The sequence below is a fragment of the Danio aesculapii genome, chromosome 10 (assembly GCF_903798145.1).
Source record: "Danio aesculapii chromosome 10, fDanAes4.1, whole genome shotgun sequence".
Lineage (NCBI taxonomy): Eukaryota > Metazoa > Chordata > Actinopteri > Cypriniformes > Danionidae > Danio > Danio aesculapii.
Genome location: NC_079444.1, coordinates 26,993,248 through 27,019,142, shown reverse-complemented (window position 1 = coordinate 27,019,142; position 25,895 = coordinate 26,993,248). Strand labels below are relative to the sequence as shown.

Here is a 25,895-nt window from a genome sequence, read left to right as displayed (position 1 = left end):
CGTCTGATAATATCTTCTGGAGAAAATTGTTTTATTTCAGCTGGAATAAAAGCAGTTTTTATTTTTTTTTTAAATCCATTTTAGGGTCAAAATTATTAGACCCTTTAAGCTAGATATTTTTCCGATAGTCTAAAGAACAAACCATCATTATACAATAACTTGCCTAATTACCCTAACCCCCCTTAACCTAATTAACCTAGTTAAGCCTTTAAATGTCACTTTAAGCTGTATAGAAGTGTCTTGAAAAATACCTAGTAAAATTTTACTGTCATCATGGCAAAGATCAAATAAATCAGTTATTACAGATGAGTTATTAAAACTATTATGTTTAGAAATGTGTTGAAAAAATCTCTCCGAGAGACTGGCAAAGGACCTTGAGCCGTGAATTGAACTCAAATCGCCTCGAACATCTCGGTGTGTAAATGCACAAAAAAAAAACTACAAACCCGCAATAAATCTGAAAAATGTTTAGAAATAAACGAAGGACTGATACTAAAGCACATCAACATGGAGTGGGTGTCATTTAAATATAGAAATGTATAAATAAGGAAAAGTTTTCTAAAGCCTCAAGAAATAGAACCTAACAACGAATTGGCGTCTATTGACCCCTGCTGGATATGTGTGGAAATTGCCATTTCTATTTTAAACAATAAATCTAAACTGTTTTTCTCCAACCTCACATGGTTGTATTGTATTCCTAATACATAAACCAAAATCCAGAAACCTTTTATAATAAATTTAGGTCAGAACTTTATTTAATTTTTTAAACAATTGAATTTTTCATATGCCAAATGATGGCGTAGTGAATGGATAACTAAAGAACAAAATATCCACACAAACACTGCATAAATGCAAAGTTGAAAAGTGACTGTAAAAAAAAATGATAGTTTATCATTTAAAAATTATATTTCCCTATACAATTTGTAGGGCAGCACAGTGGGTAGTGCTCTCACCTCACAGCAAGAAGGTCGCTGGTTCGAGCCTCAGCTGGGTCAATTGGCATTTCTGTATGGAGTTTGCATGTTCTCCTCGTGTTCGCTTGTGATTCCTCCAGATGCTCTGGTTTCCCCCACAGTCCAAAGACATGCGATATAGGTGAATTAAATAAGCTAAACAGTCCGTAGTGTAGGTGTGTGAATGGAAGTGTATGGGTATTTCCCGGTGATGGGTTGCAGCTGGAAGGGCATCCACTGTGTAGAACATATGCTGGTTTAGTTGGCGGTTCATTCTGCTGTGGCGACCCCAGATTAATAAAAGGTAATAAGCCAAAAAGAAAATGAGTGAAAGAATGAATTTGTCTGTAAATGTTCAGGGTCAGGAGGACGCCAAAGAACTTAACTGATTTTTTTCTGGACCACTCTAGGGTTAAATGCCAGTCAGGAGGACAATTGTGTTATTTTACTGAAGCTTTCAAATCTATAACTTGAACATTAACATTTAAACATAATATTTTCCATTGTTTCTATAAGTATTTAACATTTAAATTCCCCATCTAGTTAAATGTTTATACAGAAATACAGAATTTAATGTCCCACTGTGAGAACATCTGCTACATTTTACACAAATTCAGAGCTTAATATAGGTCATTTTGCATACAGCTACACTTTGCATACAGAAAAATGAATTCAAAAGCTTGGGAATGTACCAGCAGCTACTAATAACTCTGCCTTAAATTTACTGCATAGACAAATAGGAGGAAAAGGCTAGTAGTTTTTGGTAGTTTTTTTATTGCAAACTAGACCAAAGAAATTTACATATGAACAGTTTTTGTTTTTATAAAGGAAGTATATAAACCACTTGCTACTTTAGCAGGGTTAGGGACTCAAAAACAGATCTAGAAGCCAGTGTGAACCACTGACAGATCCTAGAGTTTGAGTCTCTGGCTGCTGAATGTTTTGTTAGAACAGTTCAAAACCTTGAATTCATTAAACATAGTGAAGAAACACCAAAAGGCAGCAGCATGTGTGATGGCAGTTTATCTGGTTAACCTGAAAGTTAAAACTCTTGAGAATCTGAACCCATCAGGAGAGTTAGTAGAGTTTAAGAATAGAGCACAACCATTTCTCCCTGCATGACTTTAAGTACAAAGCAGCATCAGTGTAAAGCTATCAAACAATTAAATACCTCCAAGAGTTTTCGAATACAGCCTGTTTGGTCATAATGGACTATAATCTCCCTGCCAGTATACCATCGTACGTGCTTAAAGTTTGGCTGCATCTAGCGTTTGAGAAATACAATAGCAATTAATATTTATTAGTTTTGATCAGGATGCTAACTAACAGTCTAACAAAAACAAGGAAAATAATAGTGAGAACTATAATATTGGATAAGTTAAAAGCAATTCTGGCTCTTTTTCGGCAGCTAATGCATACTGTTTTATTATATCATAAATTCTGTTGATATATTTTCATATTTCGAGATTCCCCCTTCCACCCATATCATAACTTCTACACAGTTTGGCTCAATAATAACAACATTTATTTTCCCAAATGGTTTACAGTTCTCGTTTTGAAGGCGGCACAAGGTGATCGGGAAGATCAGCTGGCAACTCGTGACCTTCCAGCTTAACCTTGATGAGGTGGTTGGCCAGGGCGAACTCCTCGTCATCCAGGTATCCATCCTTATCCACATCAGCGAGCTTCCAGATCTTTCCTAGAACATTATTGGGCAGCTTGGACTTGACCATCTCCTTCTTGGCCATGGCACCAGACACCTTCCCATTGACGGGCGACAGAGTGTAGAAGATCTCGTCGTATGTCGGTTTGTCTTTGGCCACTACCCACTCCAGCTCATCAATGCCTTCACTGGCACCTTCTCCGTAGCCGTGCCCAAAGGGGCCATTCATGGTGCCTTCAAAGGCTCCACCTTGGACAGCCTGGCTGGGCATGGAGGCCTCCTCCTGCCGGACGAGGGTCATGAGTTTGGCAATGTCGTTGGCCAGCATGTCTTCCACTGATTCCAGAAGCTTGGGCTTCAAACCTTGAAACTTAGTGAAGTCCTGTCCAGCGAGGACTTCCTAATAATGGAAAGAGTTATGTCACACAAAGAAGTCTTTATAATCATATGTTGAATCAGGGTTTCTGTAGGTTTCTTCAAGTCAAATTTGAGACTTTTTAAGACCCTTTCAAGACCAATAGGATTGAAATTTTAGACTTATACAGGGCTAAACACTAAGATTTTTAATGGATGATCATGTAAAGGGATGTGTTGCTTTAGTTTTCTTTGCCTGATTAGGGAACTTAATTTGGAGAATTTGCTGTAAAAATATCTAACAGCTGTTTTGAATTGTATCTTCTTGCAATTAAAACTTAAATCTAAACAAAAAAGTTTTAAGATTGATTACTGGTGATTAGCCTGATAGGGTAGCTTTACAAGGACATAGGTAAATTAGGACAGGTTTAAAATGATTTAAGACCTACAGCACTATATTTCAAAGAATTTAAGACTTTTAAAGGCCTAAAATTTTCTTTTTGAAATTTGAGACTTGTTATGACCCTGCAGAGAGCCTGTGGAATGATATTTTTGGGAACATACCTGCATTTTACTGAGTTTAGGGAAATCACCAGGGGAGATCTGATGTTCTTTTTCAATCTTTGCATAGATTTCACCCAGGTTAGCAATGAGCTCCTTTTTCTTGTTCTCTTTTCCAAACACATTTGGCATTTCTTTCTTCAAAGAGCTGATGATGTACGCTTGAACCTAGAATGAGACAAAAAGATTTTGTCATAACATAATACTTAAAGTAAAATATCTGCACATACATGCATTTATATAAACAGTACCATTGAAAAACATGTTGTTTTTAGAAGTCTGTCATGTTAAAGGTCCAAAAATTTGAAAACAGTGCAAAAAATGTAATAAAGTTATTATTATTACATGAGAACTAGCTGGCATATAGCTCTCTGCAACTCTCACATGATCGCCCAGTTAAGCTAAGCAGGGCTAAACCTAAACCCAACCATCACTGTTATTAACGTCTATACCTTTCCCAACCCTAAACCCAAACATCACATACAGCCGTGAGTTGCGGAGGCTTTAATACTTGACTTGCTCGCCATTGTACTGTTATTTGCAACCACAGGGGGAGACGCAGAGTAGGCTAACTGTCAGCGAGTGGAGTTCCTAAATGAATGAATACAATAGTATATCAAATGAATAGGTTGTGAATAAATTTGGAGAAAAGTCATGAAATATTTGCTGAAAATGTTCTCTGGTAAGTATTTCCGCTATCTTTGCCTACCAACATCTTGTGACATCTCGCATGGTTCAATGGGATCTCGATACTGTAGGTTATACCTCTAATTACTACAAGTTACGTCCCTTCACCCCTTCGTCTTGCAGTCCGCAGACAGATACACTTGGTCCTAATGCCCGAGTATATTGATGGGGACTCTGTACTGCTCAGAAAGCACCGTCTTGCAGATGAGACGTTAAGGCCTAACTCTCTGTGGTCGTTAATATCCCAGGATGTCCTTCAAAAGAGTAGGGGTTTATAACTGGCCACTGGCCTCTGTCCATCATGGCCTCCTAATCATCCCCATATCATAATTGACTTTATCACTCTGTCTCCTCTCCACCAATCAGCTGGTGTGTGGTGTGCGGTCTGGCGCAATATGGCTGCCGTCGCGTCATCCAGGTGGATGCTGCACAGTAGCGGTGGATGAGGAGATTCCCCCAAAAATGTGTAAAGCGCTTTGAATGTCCAGAAAAGTGCTATATAAATGTCAGAATTTATTATTATTATTATTAATATTATTATTATTATTATTATTATTATTAATATTTTTATTATTATTATAACTGCTTTCTATTTTACTAAATTTTGAAATGTAATTTATTCCTGGGATGGCAAAACTGAAAACTAAAGTAAATAGGAATCGAATACGCTGATATGGTGATCATTTCTTCTTATCATCATTGTTGAAAACAGTGATTGATTTTTAAAGATAACTTTAACAATGAAAAGTTCAAAATAACATTTATTTTAAAGGTTCAAACCATGAAAGCCAACAATCTTTAATGAAGATTGGGATGACTGCAATTTTTATTTAAGCAATCACAGGAGGGGAGCATAAACTAAGACACTACTCTAATCAAAATCTTTCAAAATACTTTTAATTGAAAATCAGAGTCAAAGAGGCACCCTCTAAAATATAAAAAATATAACAAACTACAAACTGTTACATATCTTACTTTGGCTAGACGGGCCCGTTTGATAAGGTCATTCAGTTTGCGCAGTGCTGCATTACGTGGAAGTCCCTGGATGTCACGGAAAAGGTCTTGTTCCTCTGCCTCAAACAATTTCCTGTTATCTGGAACCAAGAGCGGCTGAGCCCAGAAAGAGCCAATATACACCCGTATGACCTCTGGAGTGTTGACAATTTTCCCAAGCGACCACATGAGTGCGCCATACACCCTCATGAGCTGCTGGGTCCCGATCTGATCAGCTTTATTAAGCACCACCCGCATCTTGTCCTCATGGTTCTTCAGAGCTCGGATCACCTCGGAGAACTCATCCGAGATGTCCAACTTGTGTGCGTCAAAGAGAAGAATGATTCGGTCCACCCGTTCGGCAAACCATTCAAGCACCGCAGCAAAATCATAACCTGAAACAGAGGAAAGAAGAAGATTTTTAAACACAAGACAGGTTTAACTACACTAAACTGAAGCTTTCTCAACCTTATAAACAGTCGTTCACTTTAACTGATGCAGAGGGAACTTGTTTTTGTATGTGAGCCTCATTAATAAAGCACAACCCAATACTTCTCTTTCCACGCAAATAAAGGTCAGTACATCAGTCAGCAGATATTTAACCCTAGAACTTCCTGATCTTGCCCACATCTCTCCACAAAACTAAACAGACACAAACAAGCACAATTACACAAACATAAATACACACACACACAATGGAACAAGTCTTTTTTTTCCTCCAGTCATTATACATGACCCTATTGGCAAAAGAGGGTGGAGTACAACTCTTAAACATGAGTGAGGGGAAAAAAATCTGATGAAGAGGCCGAACTGACATCACGTCCACTCATGCTGACAAACAGGAAAGAGAATAAACTGTCCCGCAGACACTCCTTCCTCTCCCATGTTTGGTTATTTTAATGCATAATGGTTAAAGGGATCACAGGGAACAATGGAAATCTGTGGAAGAAATGTTTTGACAGCAGCCAAGGAGACGTCAAAAATAAATTTAAGATGCTGGGATACGAAATGAATGTGTGGTAATGGAAAAAATATGTGTGCACCATAAAATATGCTGGGGATTTTTTCGTAAGTATTTTGATGTCTTCACAAAGCAAAAAAAGCACAAGCTGCATGCACATTTTATTACAAGGGCCAACAGAAATATCGCTAGACTCTAAAAGCTGCTTATGAGACGGTGAGGGCAAAGGTTTCATCTTCAGAGATTTCTTTGTATGCAATAGCACACATGCTAATGCCAGGATTTCCTGCTCAACTCTCTTGCTTGCTGAGACAGAAGTTACCAATTTGTGTTTGGATTGTGTAGCGAGTGTGTGGAAGACAGGAAAGACTGCGTCCCAGCTCGCAGCAGTTGTGTCAACGTCAGCAGGATGTGAAATCTGGACTTCAATCCATCCAACATGGGTGTGACTTCACAGTTTCAGTGCTCTCCTTATTCTATGCAGTCCATCACTATATCAATGAAGCAAACCATTTTAACATATAATGCAGCAAATATTGCGGTAAATATAATACTTCATATGTTCATTAATCATTTAACGTCATGACTAAATTGAATTTAATATGGCGAAAAAAGGTATTCTTATAAAAATCCAAGAAATCAATTAAATGCTTCCTTATGCCTCTAAATTTTGAAATCAAATCAAAACCATTAAAGGTGCAGTACATAAGTTTGGCACCCAGTGGTTGAACTAGGTATTACATTCCTGGATCTAAACAAACGCAAGTTGCCAGATTGAGTAGCGAGTCTGACTGAAGTCGTGTTCTAAATTAAAGCAAAGGCACGCAATAAAAGGAATATTTTCCATATTAAAAGGAGTTTATGTTCTAACCAACTGCATGAGTTGATATATTAGAAACGACTATTTCTATTTCTTGCAGCTGAACAATAGGATAAACTGTGATCACCTCAGGTTCACCTCATGTGCTTTATTCAGTGTTAAATGCTAACAATGTAAGTTTGAATGCTATTTAACATGACATGTATTGCCATATTACTGAAAGCAGCAGCAGATAGTTCAGATCTTGAAAATAAAATAAACAGTATGAAAATGAACTTTAAAACTAAACACATATTAGCGATTCAGCATGTTCATTTAATAATGTTAAAGAGGTTTAATATGTATTAATTAGATTATAAACCTCACCATTTTTGTGAGTGAGGTTTATATATTCACTGATTCACTGCAAATATAGTCACGTAGTGTGTTGTTAGGACACGTAGTTACAATGTAATCTGCTCATCTAATGTTTACGCTTGTAATATTTCTATTATTTCCTAATTAATGACCTCATGTGGAACTCTGAATCGGAGTCTCATTTCGGAGTCTGCTACTGTCCACTGGAGGTCGCATTTCAGTCACGGACACATGTTTTGAGAGCCTTTTTTGAATGAATGAATGAAAGAATGAATGAATAAAATACGCGGCTTTCTATCAAGGCAACCCAGGGTGCTAAAATATAATTGGCTAAACTGGCATTGGACAGGTTAAAAGAACCAAAACAAAGACAGACTTTCCGGCACGGAAAACACAGTTTCAAAGCAGAATAACGGACTTCAGCATTGTTTTTCAGATAAACAGGAATGTTCACTTGGCATGTTTCTTAAATATCTGCAAACATATTATGGTATTTTTATGCTTTAGAAGAGTCAAAAACTTACAGCACCTTTAAGACCTTTAAGAATAAGATTCATTTTTATTTTTTCTGGGAATAGTAAAGTTGTCTTAGCTACATTAAGGGCAGACACTGATAAGTTGATTGTGTATATATACACATTAAGACGGTAAAGAATGTGACAGCTGAGGCAGCTCATACTAAAAGAATTTAAAGGTTTATCCCTAATATTATGTTTTTTTCCCCCTTAATTTCTTTCTAATACTTTCCAAAAAACATATGCTTGTGTAGACCATGGGATATCCTTGTTTATATAAGCATGCCATGCTATTACTTAGTGTTTGTTCCTGCTCTAAAATTGGTACAAGTGGGCATACAAATGCTGCATTTAATAAAATAACTTGCAGTTACAAACAAAAAATTAATGAAATTAATGCAAAGATGAATAAATGACGACATGCAGGAAAGACAACTTTAAAAAATATATATATCCATTTGAAAACAGGAAGACACAGCAGTGATCTACACAGGTGCTAGTTTTGTAAAAGTTACTGTAAATACAAGGCAGGAATTTTAAGTTTACAACCAACACAAAGATCCTACCAGCAACTATAAATAGACATTTGCACTGATGCTGCTCTTAAGGTTAGACGAAATGTCTGCAAAAAAAATAAAAAGATTAATTGGCTCAGCATGGAGAGCTGTGATTTAATACAAAGGCTAAGCTTTACTGCCTCCACCCTGCTAAAATCTATCCCAGATACTGACACAATCTTTTTGCCTGAATAAAAAATAAAACATATTACAGAAACACCATATGGCTAACTAAAGCATGTGTAAATGCAACAAGTTCTTGACAAAGGTTAAACTCTACACAGTGGAATTTGTACCTCAAGACCCAAGAAGCAATATACAGCGGGGAAAATACGTTTTGAACACGTCACCATTCTTCTCAGAAAACATATTTCTAAAGGTGCTGTTGACTTGAAATTTTCCTCGGATGTTTGTAACTAAAGAAATCCATATATGCAAAGAAAACAAATCTATTTAGTTCACAAATTAAGTTTTGCGTAATAAAATTTAATGACTCAAGTAAAAAAGTATTGAACACACGAAGAATGGGAGGTGTAAAAGCCCACACAGCAGCCGAAAATTCATAGTAGTTCTTTAGCAACCCTCTGTCCTTCGTCATTGTAAATGAATATTAGCTGCTTCAGTCCAACATCTACATTACCAAAATGATGAAGATGAAACCAGAGTGGAAATTTCAGCAAGACGATGATCCAAAACACAGCCAAGGAAACTCTCAAATGCATTCAGATAAAGAAAATCAAGCTGTGAAATGGCCCAGCCAATCACCAGACTTGAATCCAATAAAAAAAAAAACTAATTAAACATCAGATTTGATAGACGAAACCCACAGAACCATCAATATTTTTACACTCCGTTCAAGTCAGTGAGAAAAAATAAATAAATAAATACATTTTGAAAAAAATAAAATAAATAAAAAATAAAAAAAATAAATAATAAAAAAAAAAATCACCTGAGCAATTTATGTGACTTCATTATCCATATGAGAGCTGTCTTTAAACTGCCATCACTAAATAAGCCTTTTATATAAAGTATTTAATACATATCAGTAGTACAGTACTTTATCCTTGTGTCATTTCATTGTTATTAAACTATTTCTTTTGCTTTCTTTTAATTTGATGTTTATAATGTTTGGGTTTTTACCAAAATCTGGTTCATTTCCCTGTCAACAGCTCCTTTAGAAATATTATTCCCAGGAAAAAACATGATGTGTTCAGTACTTATATACCCCGCTGTATAATCTAATGTTTATTATGACATAACAGAGGTTTTAGCTCTTAGGAATATAAATCCTTGTCCTGCAGCATCTCTTCAAAAAGGCCTCCTCATAACATATTAATTATGCAGCAGCCATTTCAGTTGTGGATGTTGCTTAGCAATGATTGGCTGTGTAGCTGTTTCAGACAAGATTAATTGCGACAAACTATGATTATAATTATGATTATAATTACATTGCTTATGTCAGCTAATTTAAAATTTAAATTATATAAATTTTATATATATTTCCTATATATTCAATATAACTATTAATAGTAATAGGGCGACACGGTGGCTCAGAGGTTAGCACTCACAGTAGGGTCAGCAGTCACCTCACAGCAAGAAGGTCACTGGTTCGAGTCCCGGCTGGATCAGTTGGCATTTCTGTGTGGAGTCTGCATGTTCTCCCTGTGTTCACGTGGCTTTCCTCCGGGTGCTCTGGTTTCCCCCACAAGTCCAAAGACATACGCTATAGATGAATTGAATAAACTAAATTGGCCGTAGTGTATGTGTGTGAATGAGTGTATGAAAGTTTCCCAGTACTGGGATGCAGCTGGAAGTGCATTCTCTGTGCAAAACATATGCTGGATAAGTTGTCGGTTCATTCCACTGTGGCGACCCCTGATGAACAAAAGGACTAAGTTGAAGGAAAATGAATGAATGAATCATTAGTTATAATAGAAAATAGCCCTCAAAAGTCTCTCATTTCTGGACTGGTTATACATACAGAATGTAGACTTGATTGGAAAACTGCACCAGTGGTGCTATAATTTCAGTTAACTATTAACCAGACACTTGTCTTTGTGATAACTGTCTTTTTTCCACAATCCTAATCCAGTAGATATGATGACCTGCATTTGATGGATGAAAGTTCATTAATCTCTGCATGTTAACATGATTTCTTTTTCTGCCTGAACTAAATGTTCATTTCATAGTAGTAAATATTCTTTTATGTACGAGCAGCATAACTGTGAGGGTTATGGGAGGAGGCTTGGAAAAGGCATAAGTATTTATCTGTGCTTGAAAGGAAATGATTCCTTTCCAGTACCAGCACATGTAAATGTGGCACCTTCACAAATTCCTGGAAAGCACAGGGAGGGGAAGAGTGGAGAATTCGGCTATAATAATCTTTGTAAACAATAGCACATTCCCAAGGGATCAGTTTATCTATTAGACTGGAATTAAGTCATTGGAATTATCATTTAGAGACTTATCATAATAATAGCAAGGCCTTGCTTTACACAGAATACAACATGAAATTGTGATAAAAGTCTTGCTCTGAAAGGAGTAGCCACTAAATCTACTCCCCTGACACTAGATGCTTATCAGTCTCAGCATATTTTTGCTGTAAAAAAAAAAAAAAAAAAAAAAAGTGCTGTAATAAGCAACCCAACTCTATTGAGTAAAGCATTATGGGATGCTATCAGTGATAAAGTCAGCCTACTCAGCCATGAAGAATTAATGCAGACACGGTTTACAGTAAACAGGAGAGGTACTAGAATAGAGCCGTGTGGAACACCACACATTTAAAACAAGGACATTTTGGACACAGTGCATTCTGCAAGCTCATTTAAAGCAGTGTAAATTTAATTGAAGACCATCATTTTTGTGACAATCATGTTTCTACCGACAAAAACTATAATAAAAACATACTGATATTTCTTTGACTAATAAAAACAAGACGAAAATGTAATTGAGGAACATTAAATTATAATAAAATGGCAACAAATGAGAGAAAAAGAAGAGATTCACATTTGATGTCAAGACAAAAAAAGACGATGTGTAAACCATGTGGGGAGAAAATATCTGATAAAAACAACAAATCTATAGCGACTTCAGCATGACAGGAAATCATCCCGAAATTCACCAAGGTAAACTCTTTGTGAAAAAAGTGTGTGCTTAAGCTTAATTAAAATAATTAAGCTTACCTTTAGAGAACTAACTATAGGCCGTTAGATTGTACATTAAAAGTTATCAAATCGGTGTCGGCGCAATAACCTAGTGGTTAGCGCTCCAACATATGGTGCAGTAGCACGTCAGGGCGTACAGAGTTCGAATCCCAGCTCGAGGACATTTCCCTACCCCCTCTCTCTCTCCAACTTCACTTCCTGTCTCAACACTGTCCTATCTAATAAAGACAAAAAGGCTAAAAATAAATCTTAAAAAAAAAAAAGTTATTAAAAATAACTTTGATAACACATTTAGAGTGAACCACAACAAAAAAAAACTGCTTTATTCAGTACGTCATTCAGCGATGTGATTATTCCTATATCTGTAAAAATGTAATGATATTGTGGTGCTATAATATGCATGTATCAGGGAGTCACATTTGAATCGACACGTTTTTTTTACGTACATTTCCGATTTTGAATTCCGCTCTGCGACTAAACACAGCCATGGGAACCAGTGCACATTTTATACGATAACACGTTGTAATTTTCCAGTCTCATGTAATTCCTCTCCTTATTTAATCAGTGCTATACAGCTGAGCACCATGTACTGTAACACCAACAGCCTGCTATGGACTGACATAGCAAAGTAGAGTTAAAGATAATAGTTAATAGTTTATTCAATTCTATTATTAATGCCCTTTCAAAGATTTAATGGCTTGAAACAGTTTGACAGAATGGTCAAAAAGACTAGTAGTTTACCATGTTGAAATAAAGGGTTGGCTAAACAAAATCCTGCATTTTTCATAGGCTACTGTTCTTAAAGGTGGACAGATCGGAGACACATGATTTTACATATTACTTTTGATTAGACATGGCACAATAACCAAGTTCAATGTACACTGCGGTTTGGAAAAGTCAAGGTTTTTAAAATTTTCCACTATACCATTCCTACAGTATGTATTATGAGGTTAATTTGATTTTAGTTGTGTTGGAAAGTGACCAAAATCCAACGGAGCCAACATCTTATGACCCGTTTCAACTGAGAGGTACAGTACGGGTCGGCACAGGTCACCTATATTAAGCTTGAGTTTCAACGGCCAAAAGGGTACCCTTTTGGTGGGCGTGGTGTACGACAAAGTTTCAGACAACGTCATTTTTACCCGAGGAAATGTCACAGTATGGGTCGTTCACATATCATATGAGAAGCACTTCTCACAACAGAGGCTTTATACACAAATAATTGTTTACTTATGTATTACATTACTAACCTTTCTATGAACATGATTTGATTATAACTGCAGATAAATGATGCTAAATAGCCTACTGTAATGTCTGCAATTACATAAAATAAATAAATAAATAAATGCAACATATATGAACATATACAGAACCTTACAGTTTTCGATATGTTACCAACTACAGAAGAACTACACACAGCGTACATTTAGTCCTTATTTGGGTTCAAAAACAACATGAAATATAGCCCACAGTCAGTGCAAACCTCTCATATGTGTCTTTAATGTTCAGCAGCACATGTAGCCTGTAGCCTCTTGTTAGACAGTAATTCAGTCATTCCCAGTTCATAATAGTCCAAAAGGTGATGATGATAGTTAAACATGGCAGTTTGTTCATGTTTTAGGTTGCAGAAGCATCATTTGCTGCTGTTTTTCCCGGCTTCTCCTTTGTTTTTTTGTGCTTCACTTTCGCGTTTGTCTCTTTTGGAAAGAATCGGATATAAGATCGCTTCAATGATCAGGTGCACATTATTGGGCTCAAAAAGTTCTTTATTTCAAATAAAGACGCGATCATGAGCACTCTGGAGAAAGTGAAACCGCTCGCACTTTTAGACAGGCTCGTAAAACAACAACAGGACACAGCAGATTTTGTTCTTATTGGCTTTGTGGCTGTACAGTACAACGACACTGTTTGTTTGAGCTCGAGTCAACCATGGCTTGTTATTATATGTATATATTATTACGGTGTAATGTCTCAGCTGTGTTTTTAAAAATGGCGGTTCTTTTGATTTCATTCTTCTGCTTCTGCGAGTGACGCATCTCTGTAAACCAATAGCGTTCAGCTGCGCGTCTAGCTCTGCCTTATTGTACCCTTTGGGCCTGTTGGTACCCTTTGCAAAGGGTGACCAAAAAGTGGTACGTTACGGTTCGCTTTTAGGTACCCTTTGACAGTGGTAACAGCCTTAAAAGCTTACAGAACCGAATCTCAGTTGCACTCAGTGGAAACAGGCCATTAAACCAAAATCATACTGACGTCAAATACTGACATTTATTTGTCAGGTATGGCAACCAAAATCCAACGTCGGATATCTGATGCCAGATGTTATAGTAGTAACATCCACACAATGTCAAGCTGTAACATCATTAGACGTTGATAATTGGTTGATTTTAGGTTGGAAGTTGGACATTGACGTCGGCCTGACGTTGGGTTCTGATGTCAACCCGATTTTAATTCCAAACAAAATGCAACGTCCCCTTGATGTTGGGATACAACATCAATCTGACGTCATGTTGACATCCTGTGCCTGCTGGGGTGTTTTTACCGTTCCAAAGTATTTTAAATGTTTCTCAAAAAAATATATATTGTGTTCAAAGGGGAAAAATGTTTGTTTTTTTTACCCAGACATTTTAAAAGAATATATTTTAGAGCAGTAATCAATACCGTGAAACTGTGATATTTTTATCCAAGGTTATCATACCGTCAGAATCTTATACAGACCCATGCCTACTTATGATGTAAATTTTTGGTCTTCAATGGAAAAACTATATTTATTATTTTAATGAGACTGTTTTATTTAATTTTAAGTTAGAATATTTTATATAAATAAATGAATACAATATTGATTAAATTACACTTGAATTAAACCCAACATATATTTTAGTCGACTAAATCAAGAGTAGATTTGGTTAAATAAAATTTTATAAAATTTAGTCAACTAAACCTAGACTAAAACTAAAATGATTCAGAAGACTAAAATATGACTATTCTAAAATCACAGTTTAGTTTTAAAGTCTAAAACTAACTCATAATTTGCTATTGAAATTAACACTGATTTAAAGCAGCATTCGTTCTGAACTGCCTTGTCGTTAAAAGCTATTAAAGCCCAACTGAGGTCAGTGGGATGAGAAACAAAAGTCAGCAGACCACAGAAGATTATTAACTGACCTCACAAGATGCATGGATGAAATTTTTAAAGAGACAAAAACAGAGCCTATAAAAGTGTAGCTTAAAAGTGGCATTTTATCAAAACCATTATAAAGAAAACACAGTGAGATACTTCGCCAAACTAATTTGGTTGCACTCCTCGCTGATTCACTGATCGGTTATGAAATCACAGCAAGAGTCCATCAAAACCATAAAATGTGAAGAATTAAGTACAAAGAGACGATACAAGAAAGAGAGAATGATAAAAAGTCAAAAAACAGCAAGAGAAAGGGACTGAATTAAAACAACAAGCACATTCATCCACTTCCCAAGCAGCATGACTGTGGCTAAATGTACAAATACTTGTCGTTCCTGCCTGAATATCAATGTTTTTTCAGATCTGTTATATAACGATCCCAGTCCCATTACTCTCAGTCTGCTCCTGATTTCCTCCTAAACTTATTGCTGTTGGAGTATTCACACACATGCCATCCACTTGAACTCGGCAATCTGTAACCGGCTACAGGCACACATTGTGATCCATGACCCGGCGAAGACTAGCTCTTTCCCTATGTGAATGTTGCCAATTCAATTCTTTTTCTTCCTATGTACTGGACATGAAAGTCAAATACTCACATTTTCCATGTTTAGATAATGACACTAGCAGGGCTTTCCTCACATTTCCCTCTAACAGCATTCAATTACTGTTACATTAGTAAAGAGGAAGCTTTGAACACAATAGAACCGGAATCTTTAAATAAATGTGTTTTGTGAAGAAAGACTCGCCATGTGTACCACCAGTTTTGTGAACAGCTTCTAGGTGCGATAAAAAAAAATTATGTGAAATACCTTAGAAAATGTCATCATAACTTTTCTATTAGTGTTGGAGTAAGCCATTTTCTCTGAATGTGAAAAACTAAAAGACCACAGTTACAACAAATGCAGAGAAATTATTTTGCTGGGATAACTTTTAAAATATATTTTAGCTAGTAAATGATGGAACAGACAGACAGATAGAATCCATTCAAATATAATGGACTAATTTAGGGCCAATCCCAATTCTATTTTTGTACCCCTACCCCTTGGCCCTTGAAACAGAAATTTACCCCTAAGAAATGGGACACCACTAAAATGGGGCACACGTCATCATATGTCATCGCGAGCTCTTACTTCACATTGGATCGATGATAACGACTGCTGTAGTTATTCAAGTTGCATTCTTTTTTGGTATTTATCTTCAGGAAATCACTGAAGGCATATATAATGTTATCATAATGATATAATCTGGCAATAAGATCGTAACTGTACTATGCATTTACACTGTGGCCATGTTCACCTGTGTAAACACACAGATTAACATTATACCAGAGACTGTAAAAAGCTCCTTACCTGACATTAGACTTTTCTCACAGGGGATTCGAGTGTTATCAAGTGTCAGATGTGAAAGTATGTTGTGGGACTACTATACAGGTGTTATTATTAGGGATTATAGATAGCGAAATTTAGCCGTTTTTATTTTAGCGTTTTTTTTAAGTATGACAGTAAAACATGAACACGGTTATGAATGTATTAAAACATATGAATTTGTTGTTAAAAAAATTTGTAATAATGAAATTATTAATAAAAAAGATTTCTTACTCCTTGGTTTCGACGGTGGTCCAGAAAAAATCTCAGTTTCAAGGGCTCTGTTTCAATCTAGCCCTTCCCCTTAGCCCTAAGCCTTCAAGCAAAAGAGAATTGGGACACCCCTACCCCTTCACATGACTGCAGCGGCAAGGGGAAGGGTTTTGGGCCTTAATGCATTTAAAACACAAGACAATGTGTGGAAGCTCACTGCCTGATAAGTTTCACAGATGCCTTCAAAAATTGTCAAAATTAAAAATCATTAAACTTGGTGTGGCTTTTGCTCTTTTTTTATATAAAAATACCCTGATTTCCAGTTTTATACAGTTATGTCAATCAAAACGTCAAAAAAAAAAGCATTTAGTTTATCCGATTAATCCAAAAATGAATCACCCAACAAATCAATTATCAAAATAATCATTAGTTGCAGCCCTAGAATAAAACAAGTCTGTGCCCATAGCTCTGGGGTAAGCCCCAACATAGCAGCAAACTAAGTTTGATTACCGGATTGAGGTCCTTTGCCGGTCCTGTTCATTTCCTGTCAATTCTCCACTGTCCTGACACATTAAAGGTGTAAACCCCAAAACAAAAACAAACCATGCCCAGTAAATAGTAAAACTATTTGTGCTAAACAAAAATCAGTGTTGTTTATGACAATATTAGAGCAATAAGAAAAACCGTGTGCTATATTAAGTAAAGTTTAATCTTTAAACTTTAATTGCCCTATCATCACACTTTGAATATATTTACCATCACCAGCTAAATTTCTTTTAATTTTGTAAATCAACTATGGAATCTCTATCATTATAGTGCTTTCAAAAGTGTGTGCCTGTGCACATTTTCATTTTAGGATGCAGAACTGAAATCAGTCATTTAAAAATGTACTTTAATCAAATATTTGACTAAACAATTATAGACATCTAAGCTGTTTGGTTTCCTTCAAAATCCCCTTATTTTATGGCCATCTAATACAACAGAATCATTGTGATGACTAGCAGGTGACCCTACAGTGAATTCTCCAAGCAACCGCGCCTTGAACCACCACCATCATCACTATCAAAGTTTATGGCTTTCATTCTGCCTAAGAGCGAGGAAGAGAGCAAAGGTCAGTAAAGAGAAGAGACAGTGAGCCTGGCCTCTGACGGAGAGCTGTTACCTCTCATACTCTATTTAACAAGTCAAAGCCCTCGTGACTTTCATGCCATGTGTGAAAAAAAATGACTGGGGAAAGTTCAATGTGCAGCCCATGGGATAGATCTTACATACTATGATGTTACACAAGCTTACACCTCTATGTATCAGTATGGAAATACTTCTCCCATGCACTAATGATGCGTTTACACCCGTGCAAGACACTGCCAAGCTCTGGGGGGAAAGAGTACTTATCAGACCATAGGGTGTGGTCCATTTGAAAGCAGACCTAAATAATCAATGTGAGATAAAGCTGTACAGTATGGAATGCAAGTCTGTTTAAGAACACCTGGTTAGTGTCATTCATTCATGTCTGAAACCCTTACATGTAGGACTTCTCATCTTCTCGACTTCACGTCTGTGTCTGAACCACTGTACAGTGATGCAAACTATTGTACAGAATTCATGCACCATATTGAAATAGTTTACACTCAAAGAAAATCATGTGTGCCCACAAAAACACAATATGTCTACTATCAAAATAAACAAACAGTAGTAACTGTAGTAAAAGTGAAAGCATGAAATAATGAAATTTGAAAAAGCTGTTATTTTTACACTTATGGCTTTCATTTTAATGTTTAAAGGTCTCGTGAAGTGCTTTGAAATGTGCGTTTTAAATCAATGATTGCTGTAATCTCAACTGAAAAAAAACAAACAGAGGGAGGGACAGAGTAGCTCCTCTCCTTTTACAAAAACAGCAAACAGCATTTTGGTTTTGATCACAGCTCTGCCAGTGAGAGTGGTTAAGCTCTTGTGCATCAAATGAGAAGTGTCTTGAAGGGGGCGGGACATGTCAGATACTAGAGAGCATTTGATTGGTCAAGATTTTTTAACGTCGCCTCATACTTAAACTCATACTCAAACTCAGTTTCTCTTAATAAACTAAAGTATGAGGCGACGTTAAAAAATCATTGATCAATTCAGGCAGAAGTGACAAACTGCAAGCTTTAGATGTTTATATCAGTTTTATATTTATTTTATTTTCTAAACTTGAATTGTGTCACTGTTTGGACCACACCAGCTAACATATCCTTAAAACTTACATCTTAAAAAAAATATTTTAATTTTATGAGACCCTTAAGAAGTTAATGATAGAGTAGTTGTCGTTTCTATTTTTAAAATAAGAACTACTTAAACTAAAAGAACTAAGACGATATTAGATATGTTTGAAATGCTAGAAATATTCCCTTCTAAACTATTAACTCAAATTAAAAAAAATTCTAATATTAATTTTAACTTCAGTTTTGTTTAAATGAATGAAAAAAGGCTCTTCGTGGTTTTTAAATCGACACTGCCATTCCGCTTGTCAAGTGTGACATCACACGAAACGGCTTACGGTCCAATCGCTGTCTCAAACTGTATGAAACTCAAAGAATGGTAAAAATAATCGTTTACAAAGTGATGTAATACTTCTGAAAAATCACAATCGCAATATATAAATCCATGTCTAATATCTGATGGGCAGAAAGTCATACATTTTTTATGAATTGTTAAAAATATTTATGTATAGAATTTATGTCTGTGATGCAGCAAGACCAGAGACTGTTGTGTACACCATGATTTTATATAAGATTCAATTTAATGTGTGATTGTGATACGACTAAAAAGTGGTCATAAACAAATATTTCCTTAATTTAAATGAGTAGCGGCCAAGCAGCAACCTCTCTCGTGAAGCCAATACAGAAGTAACTGAAACTGCAATTCATCTACTCGCATTTGGGGGCTGGCTCCAGAAACTCCAAATGTTCACTGGCTGCAATGCTAAATTGGCCAATTTTACAGCTGATAAAAACATGTTTACAGCCTGGTAAAAAAAAATGGTTTTAATGCATATAGCTAATATTACCCTTCATGATAACTGTGAGGGGGTGAATTTTTTTATAACTCATCCGCTATGTTTAAATTAAGTTATATCAAATCTGCATAATTAAGGGTGTGGCACTTGAGTGACAGCTAGGTCTCACTGGTCACAGTCACGTCACCTCAGCTGATTCCAGCTGAATAGCTGCTGAGCTCGGCATTTACATCATATTTTTGTTTTATGTGGCTTTACAGTCAATTGCCTTTTGGGATTATTTCTTACAATTATCAGATGAGATGGCATGCTGTGTGCACTTAATTGTGAGTGAAATTATATACTCCCAGGTGAGTGAAAGTATATACTTGTATGCCATATCTATAAATTAGTATTACATAAGATAATTAAGCATTTACGATTTTCTTTACAACTTGAATGCACTCCAGAATCTGACAGACCTGGTCACCCCCTAGTCAACGCGATGATGCGTGAACAAAATGGCGAAGGTTAGCCACGCCTACTTTTAGCTTCATTTGCGCTATTCAAAAACCTATGGGTGACATCACGGATACTACGTCCGTATATTTTACAGTCTAGGGTAGCAGCCTTCACCCAGAAATAGTATTCTATATGTCACCACTTAACAAGCGGATATTATCCAGTTATTATTATTAATAATATTATTATTATTATTATTATTATTATTATTATTATTATTATTTAGCTATTATCATTCAATGTTTCAAAGAAAAAAAGAAAAAGAACAGAAAAGAATGGATTGTTGCCATGATACTACCTACACAAAATAAATATGGTTTGACTTTCCGAAAAGGAGGCACTTCTTTCACACTGCTCTTTATTGTGTGGTACCAACAGCAGGAAAGCCACTCCTCTACACTGTGACACGGCACACTAAATAACAAAAAAGAGAATCTTTGAACATTAACGCATTCACACAGTCCACTCATTTGTACGTTTGACCACACCCTCACTGATCTGCAGTAAAGTCTGTTTCCTGGCCCGAGCTGTCCTCTCTCTTTGTCAGCCTGTTATCTATAGATGCCACTCACACTCTGATCACATTTACATGGTTTACAGGGAAAAGCAAGGAGAGGCCCGCACATACACACGCACACACACCACGGCAGATAGACAAGAACAGGAAGAGTCCTCAGCGTGACACCGGTTGCCTCCATACACAATGCTCTCTTAGAGTTTTCTTGAATAAACAACATACCAACATGCTCCATTGTCATTTCTAGGCTTGCAACAAGTCTTGACTAGTCAAGTATACTTCCAAGGAAGCTTAAATATTGCATCTTTTTCTCATGTGCTTTCTCATGGCAAACACTCGTTAACTAAACAGCCCCTGGGAAAATTTAACATTTTTGCAGCATTTTAGTTTGCACTGAGGCTCAAATACTGTATGGCCAAATCATATTTTTCATGAAATGGACAATCCACATTGTAACCACAGATTAATTAGGATTTCAACTTCCCTTCCTTCCTACAGGAAAATAAGCCTATGGAAAGAAGCATGCGTTAGTTGTGCTTTAATGTAAACAGGAGAACTAAAAATACTTCCCTCTTAACACTCCCAAAGTGCAGAAGCTAACTGAATTAGCCTTCTTTCCTTTGCATGGGGAAATTGTTACACACTCATAGCTTTCTATGCAAATTGCACTTGTATTAATAGGACAAGGAGTATTAAGTTGTGGTAAATCCGGGAAGGAAAGACAGCGGACCGTAAAAGTAGTAGAGATGACAAATATAGAAAAAGGAAATTGGGGAGGGGGAGTTGGAACTGACCTCTGCTGATCCGTTGTTTCTCTCCGGACAGAATTCCAGGAGTGTCTATGATGCTGATGCTGTCCAGCACTGGGTTTGGCATCTGCGCACATATGAACCTGAGGAGAGAGAAAAAAAAGGATTAAATCTTGAAAATGAAACAGACATTTCACCATCAGGCCTAGTTATCTTGCAGTAATGTTTTTACGACATGACTGATTGAAAGGAATTCCCTCCTCTCTCGCCAAGTCTTATCATTCCAGCTCTTACCTCAGCTTTTCCATTACCAAATACTTGCAATTTATCTTTCTGTGTGTTCTTCATTTATGTGCCAAGCTGTACGCTATCATTTCCATGTCTTTAACATACCAGCACATTTTAGTCATATATAAACATCTTCAACCTCAAACCCCCTACCAGTGTGTTCCCCCGTTATGCATTTACTTACACCCCACCCTTTATTTTTTCCAGAAAGAGTGCCATCACTTATTCTCTCCACGCTGCTACTCTTACTCCTGCCAATAATTCCATATTTTCCTCCTTCTGCATACATTCCCCAAGTGATTGGACATAGGCTAGTGGACATAGACAGTTTGTGTCATTTTGTCTGATGTTTTTAAAATATAAAATGTACAGAGCTAGAATGGATACAATATATCTGTTAAAATAGCAATCTATCCAGAAACTCAGCAGAACAGATGCTCTTTTAGTTTCAAAAGTGAACAGACAGCAGCACCTCAAAATACTGATAGCTTGTTTTTGAAGTCAGGCGTCATTGGCTCTGAAAACTTGCAGAAGTTGAAATTCACTCACTTCCTTCACAAACAATGCAAATTCATAGAGAACTGTTCAAAAGTTTGAACTCAGTAAGACTTTTTACTTATTACTTTTGTTCAGAGAGAAAGCTATTAATTATCATCATATGTAAAACTTTTAGAAATGTTAGAGCTGAGCGATTTGGCATGAACACTAAATCTCCATTAATTGAACATCTTAACTCAATTATGATTAATGAACGATTCTTTTATTTATTTATTTTATTTTTTTGCCCTCATAGTTCACTGACAGATTTTGTACAGTAAATATGCTCACATATTACAAGTGAGAGATTTCTGAATGAAGGGTGCGTTACTTGATTTTAAAATAATTGAAGGAAACACACACTATCTAGTATCTATGAGCATTTATTGAACATAACCATTGAACAACTGAAATTAAAACACACATTTCCTAAAACAAGCAAGTCACCTTTTTCTTATAAAAAAGTGAAAATTCATTATTTTAATTATTAAACTAATTATTTTCAATGTTTTTTTAAATTAAAGGTTGAAAATAAGCAGCATCTCTTCTAAATAAAATAACTCTTGTATATCCTATAAATAATAATTAAAACTGCATTTCTTGCATCTTCTGTAAACAATATTTTAATGTAAATAATAATTTGAAAGTAGTGGAAAATATGCCGTCTCAAGGCATCTCTGGCACAGCTTCCAATCATCGTCAATGCAGTGCAAGCATGCAAGGTGCAGTTACATTTTAACGAAGGCTGTGCCCGTCCCCGGACCATACCCGTGTGTTTGACGCAGAAGTATAAATCAGCCTTAACACATTGGGGTCACGTGGAAAGTAGGGAGAGTAATTGAAAAAATTTACCTGGAAAAAAATGTGATAGATTATAGGTTCTGAATGTCGATTTCAATTACTTTTCGATTTATCATCCAGCCCTAATAAATATTTTGAATTGTTTTATATAAAGTGAAGGATGTTATTTAGAACATTATTTTAATCAAAGACTCATGAAAATGGTGTCATGGTTTACACAAAAGTAGCAGTAGAACCATTTCAACATTGATGAAAAGCTTATGTACACAGCTGTAACTTGGTACGTGAGCAATTCCATGCAAATGTCAACCATGCCATGAAAAAAAAGTTTTCACCAAAGTATGGAAACTGTTTTTTTAGTTTGTGTAAGCAAGTATTTTACAGTACTTTAGAAATACTCAAAAATGTCTCTGTTGATGTTTTCAAACTTTTATATTTAATTTACCAAAGTCACACGTGGCAATTTCACATTGGTCACATCCATAACAGAGAGATGTCACATCAATCACGACACTTGTTCCTCATAAATGCAAAAAAAAAAAATTTAAATAAAATCAATCATTTTTGTTCTATAGTGAGCCAATTCACTATCCTTTTGATTATCATGGTTTATTTTGGGTTGCACAATTTAATTTCTACAAAGTATGTTGTAGACTGTAAACTCGCAGACTGTTTTGGTCACATCCATAACGCATGTTTATTTTCCTCATTTAAGGTACAAAACATGTTTACAGATTGATTTTTTCTGACCCCATAACTCTGTGGTCAGTTTTACTGGAAAATATAACAGATGTTTCAATATAATATTAACATACTTCTATGTGAATTTATGTTTTTACATTTTTACTGGAAATGTCACATCCATAACGCTGGAATTGCTCACTATACGTCATTCACAAAACTGTGACTAAAGGTTAGGCTAGGGATCGTCCTGCTGCCAGATGGGAATTTTAACACTAAAATAAGGAGACAGCACAGGCTGACACCAAGGTGTGTTTGACGTGAGAGTTAATTTCTGTTTTTAAATTGGACAGTTCTAGTCCTTGTTTCTGATTGGCTCAAATCTATTGTAAATTACTCTACAAACACACTCATGTGACCTCAATAAATCAGTATTACTATGCCACTTGAACTCAGCGGAAGCCTGTGGTTACTGCTGGGGTGCCAAACATGACCAGTCATGAAGGCAGAAACAAATTGAAAGATTCAATTATCCTGCTATTGATGTCATTTTAGAACAAGTTATCCCTCTGGCTCACTTCCTTGTGTAGCTTAACCCAGAAATATTTGCTTTCCAGGACTTTGTCTCAAACATACATCACTAAAAATGTTTTCTCCTCATGTGTGCAGAAAATGTAGATACCCAGCTGACAAATAGATAAATCAACACTAAGACATAAATCAGAAGAAACTTGTTTTGCAAGATATTCAGCTGTAACGGAGTATGTTGCAAAACACCACAGAGCTAACAGTATCTGTAATAACTGCAAATTCATCTTCAGCAGCCTAGTAGAGGTTTAAAAACACCATATACAGTTGAAGTCAAAATAATTAGCCCCCGTTTGAATTTTATATAGATATGTATTTCCCAATGATGTTTAACAGAAGAGGGGATTTTTCACAGTATGATAATATTTTTATTTCGGCTAGAATAAAAGCAGTTTTAAATTTAAAAACCATTTTAGGGTCTAAATCATTAGCCCCTTTGAGCTATATTTTTTCCAAAAGTCTACAGAACAAACCGTCGTTATACAATAACTTGCCTAAATACCCTAACCTGCCTAGTTAACCTAATTAACCTAGTTAAGCCTTTAAATGTCACTTTAAGCTGTATAGAAGTGTCTTGAAAAATATCTAGTCAAATATTATTTACGGTCATCATGGCAAAGATAAAATCAATCAGTTATTAGAAATGAGTTATTAAAACTATTATGTTTAGAAATGTGTTGGAAAAAAAATCTTCTCTCCGTTAAACAGAAATTGGGGAAAAAATGAACAAAGGTGCTAATAATTCAGGCGGGCAAATAATTCAGGGGAGCTAATAATTCTGACTTTAACTGTATGTCTGGCTTAGACATATCTGAGATTATCTCTTCGGAAAACTGTCTGTCAAACACTATAGGGCCAGAGCTTATGAAAAAGAATCAATGCAGCTGCACAGGAGAAAGGGATTACTCAAGTTACAGAGGGAGGATGGGGATTACAGCACAAAGGTGGGCAACCGTGTATTACTGAACTACTTGAACAGGGTTAATGTGTAGTAAAAGTCTACAGCAGTGGTCATAAGGCACAAGCAAGCCCATGATGCCTCTCCAGTGACCTTCAGTCCACCTTTGAATCATTCCAACAAGGTCAACGTGAAAATGCTGGGAGGGAAACTTTAATATGCTTGACAAGCAATAAACAGCATAATATAAAGGAAGCTGGGGTCAGAGATTTGCAAACTGGGGACACTTTGAGAGGGAACACTCTGAAATTGCGGAGTCAGTTCCTCGGATTATCTGTTGTGTGGCTTAGTTTGTCCTTTTTCACCTCTTGGCAGCCTTTCACTATATGAGATGAACACACAAACTTCATGAGAGACTATAAAAAAAACTGAATCTAGAAAAAGTAATAGTGGAAAACGGTATTGGAAAAATACAAGTAAAAAAAATGACATGTATGGGGGGGTGTATTTCATTGATTGGCACTACCCTGATATGACCTTATAATGACACATACGTCAAGGTGAGTTCAGGGATGAAAGTGGGTTGAAATCTTTAACCTTTCTCCACCCATTCATGAGTGACTAGTCAACCTAATCACTGCACAAACTGAAAGCATTCCACGGTTTTCTGTAAAGGGACATTTTCATAGAGTGATCCGCTGCATTCTGCCAGCCTAGGCCTGTTGGGTTGTGAATTTGATCTGTGCATATGATCTCTCTCATTCAAGCATTGACCAGCATGGGGTTCATATTAAGGGGGGCCATTTTGAAAAACTATCCTTATTTCTACAACAAGCACAAGTCAAAGTAAAAGTGTAGTACTAGTCCCCGACACACCCACGCTTTCGCAACCCACTAGGTCTGAAATGCACAACGGCAAAAAAGTATGTAGCACATGTTGAAAGGACAACTGTGAGTTGAGCTCATTGTAAACGCCAACTCATTTCGCCGCATGTCATTC

General features: G+C 36.2%; 1 protein-coding gene across 1 annotated transcript in view; it reads right to left on the bottom strand.

Annotated features, from left to right (window-relative positions):
- Positions 1–1,707: 1,707 nt before the first annotated feature.
- The window catches only part of ehd1b (EH-domain containing 1b), a 25,739-nt gene continuing 1,551 nt past the window's right edge, over positions 1,708–25,895 (bottom strand). Inside the window, exons 2-5 of the mRNA XM_056466707.1 lie at positions 21,148–21,245; positions 5,194–5,606; positions 3,535–3,699; positions 1,708–3,016 (exon numbers count right to left, since the gene is read on the bottom strand). Of these exons, the coding sequence (XP_056322682.1) occupies positions 2,495–3,016; positions 3,535–3,699; positions 5,194–5,606; positions 21,148–21,245 (1,198 nt within the window). The 3' untranslated portion in view covers positions 1,708–2,494. The remainder of the gene's footprint in view (positions 3,017–3,534; positions 3,700–5,193; positions 5,607–21,147; positions 21,246–25,895) is intronic.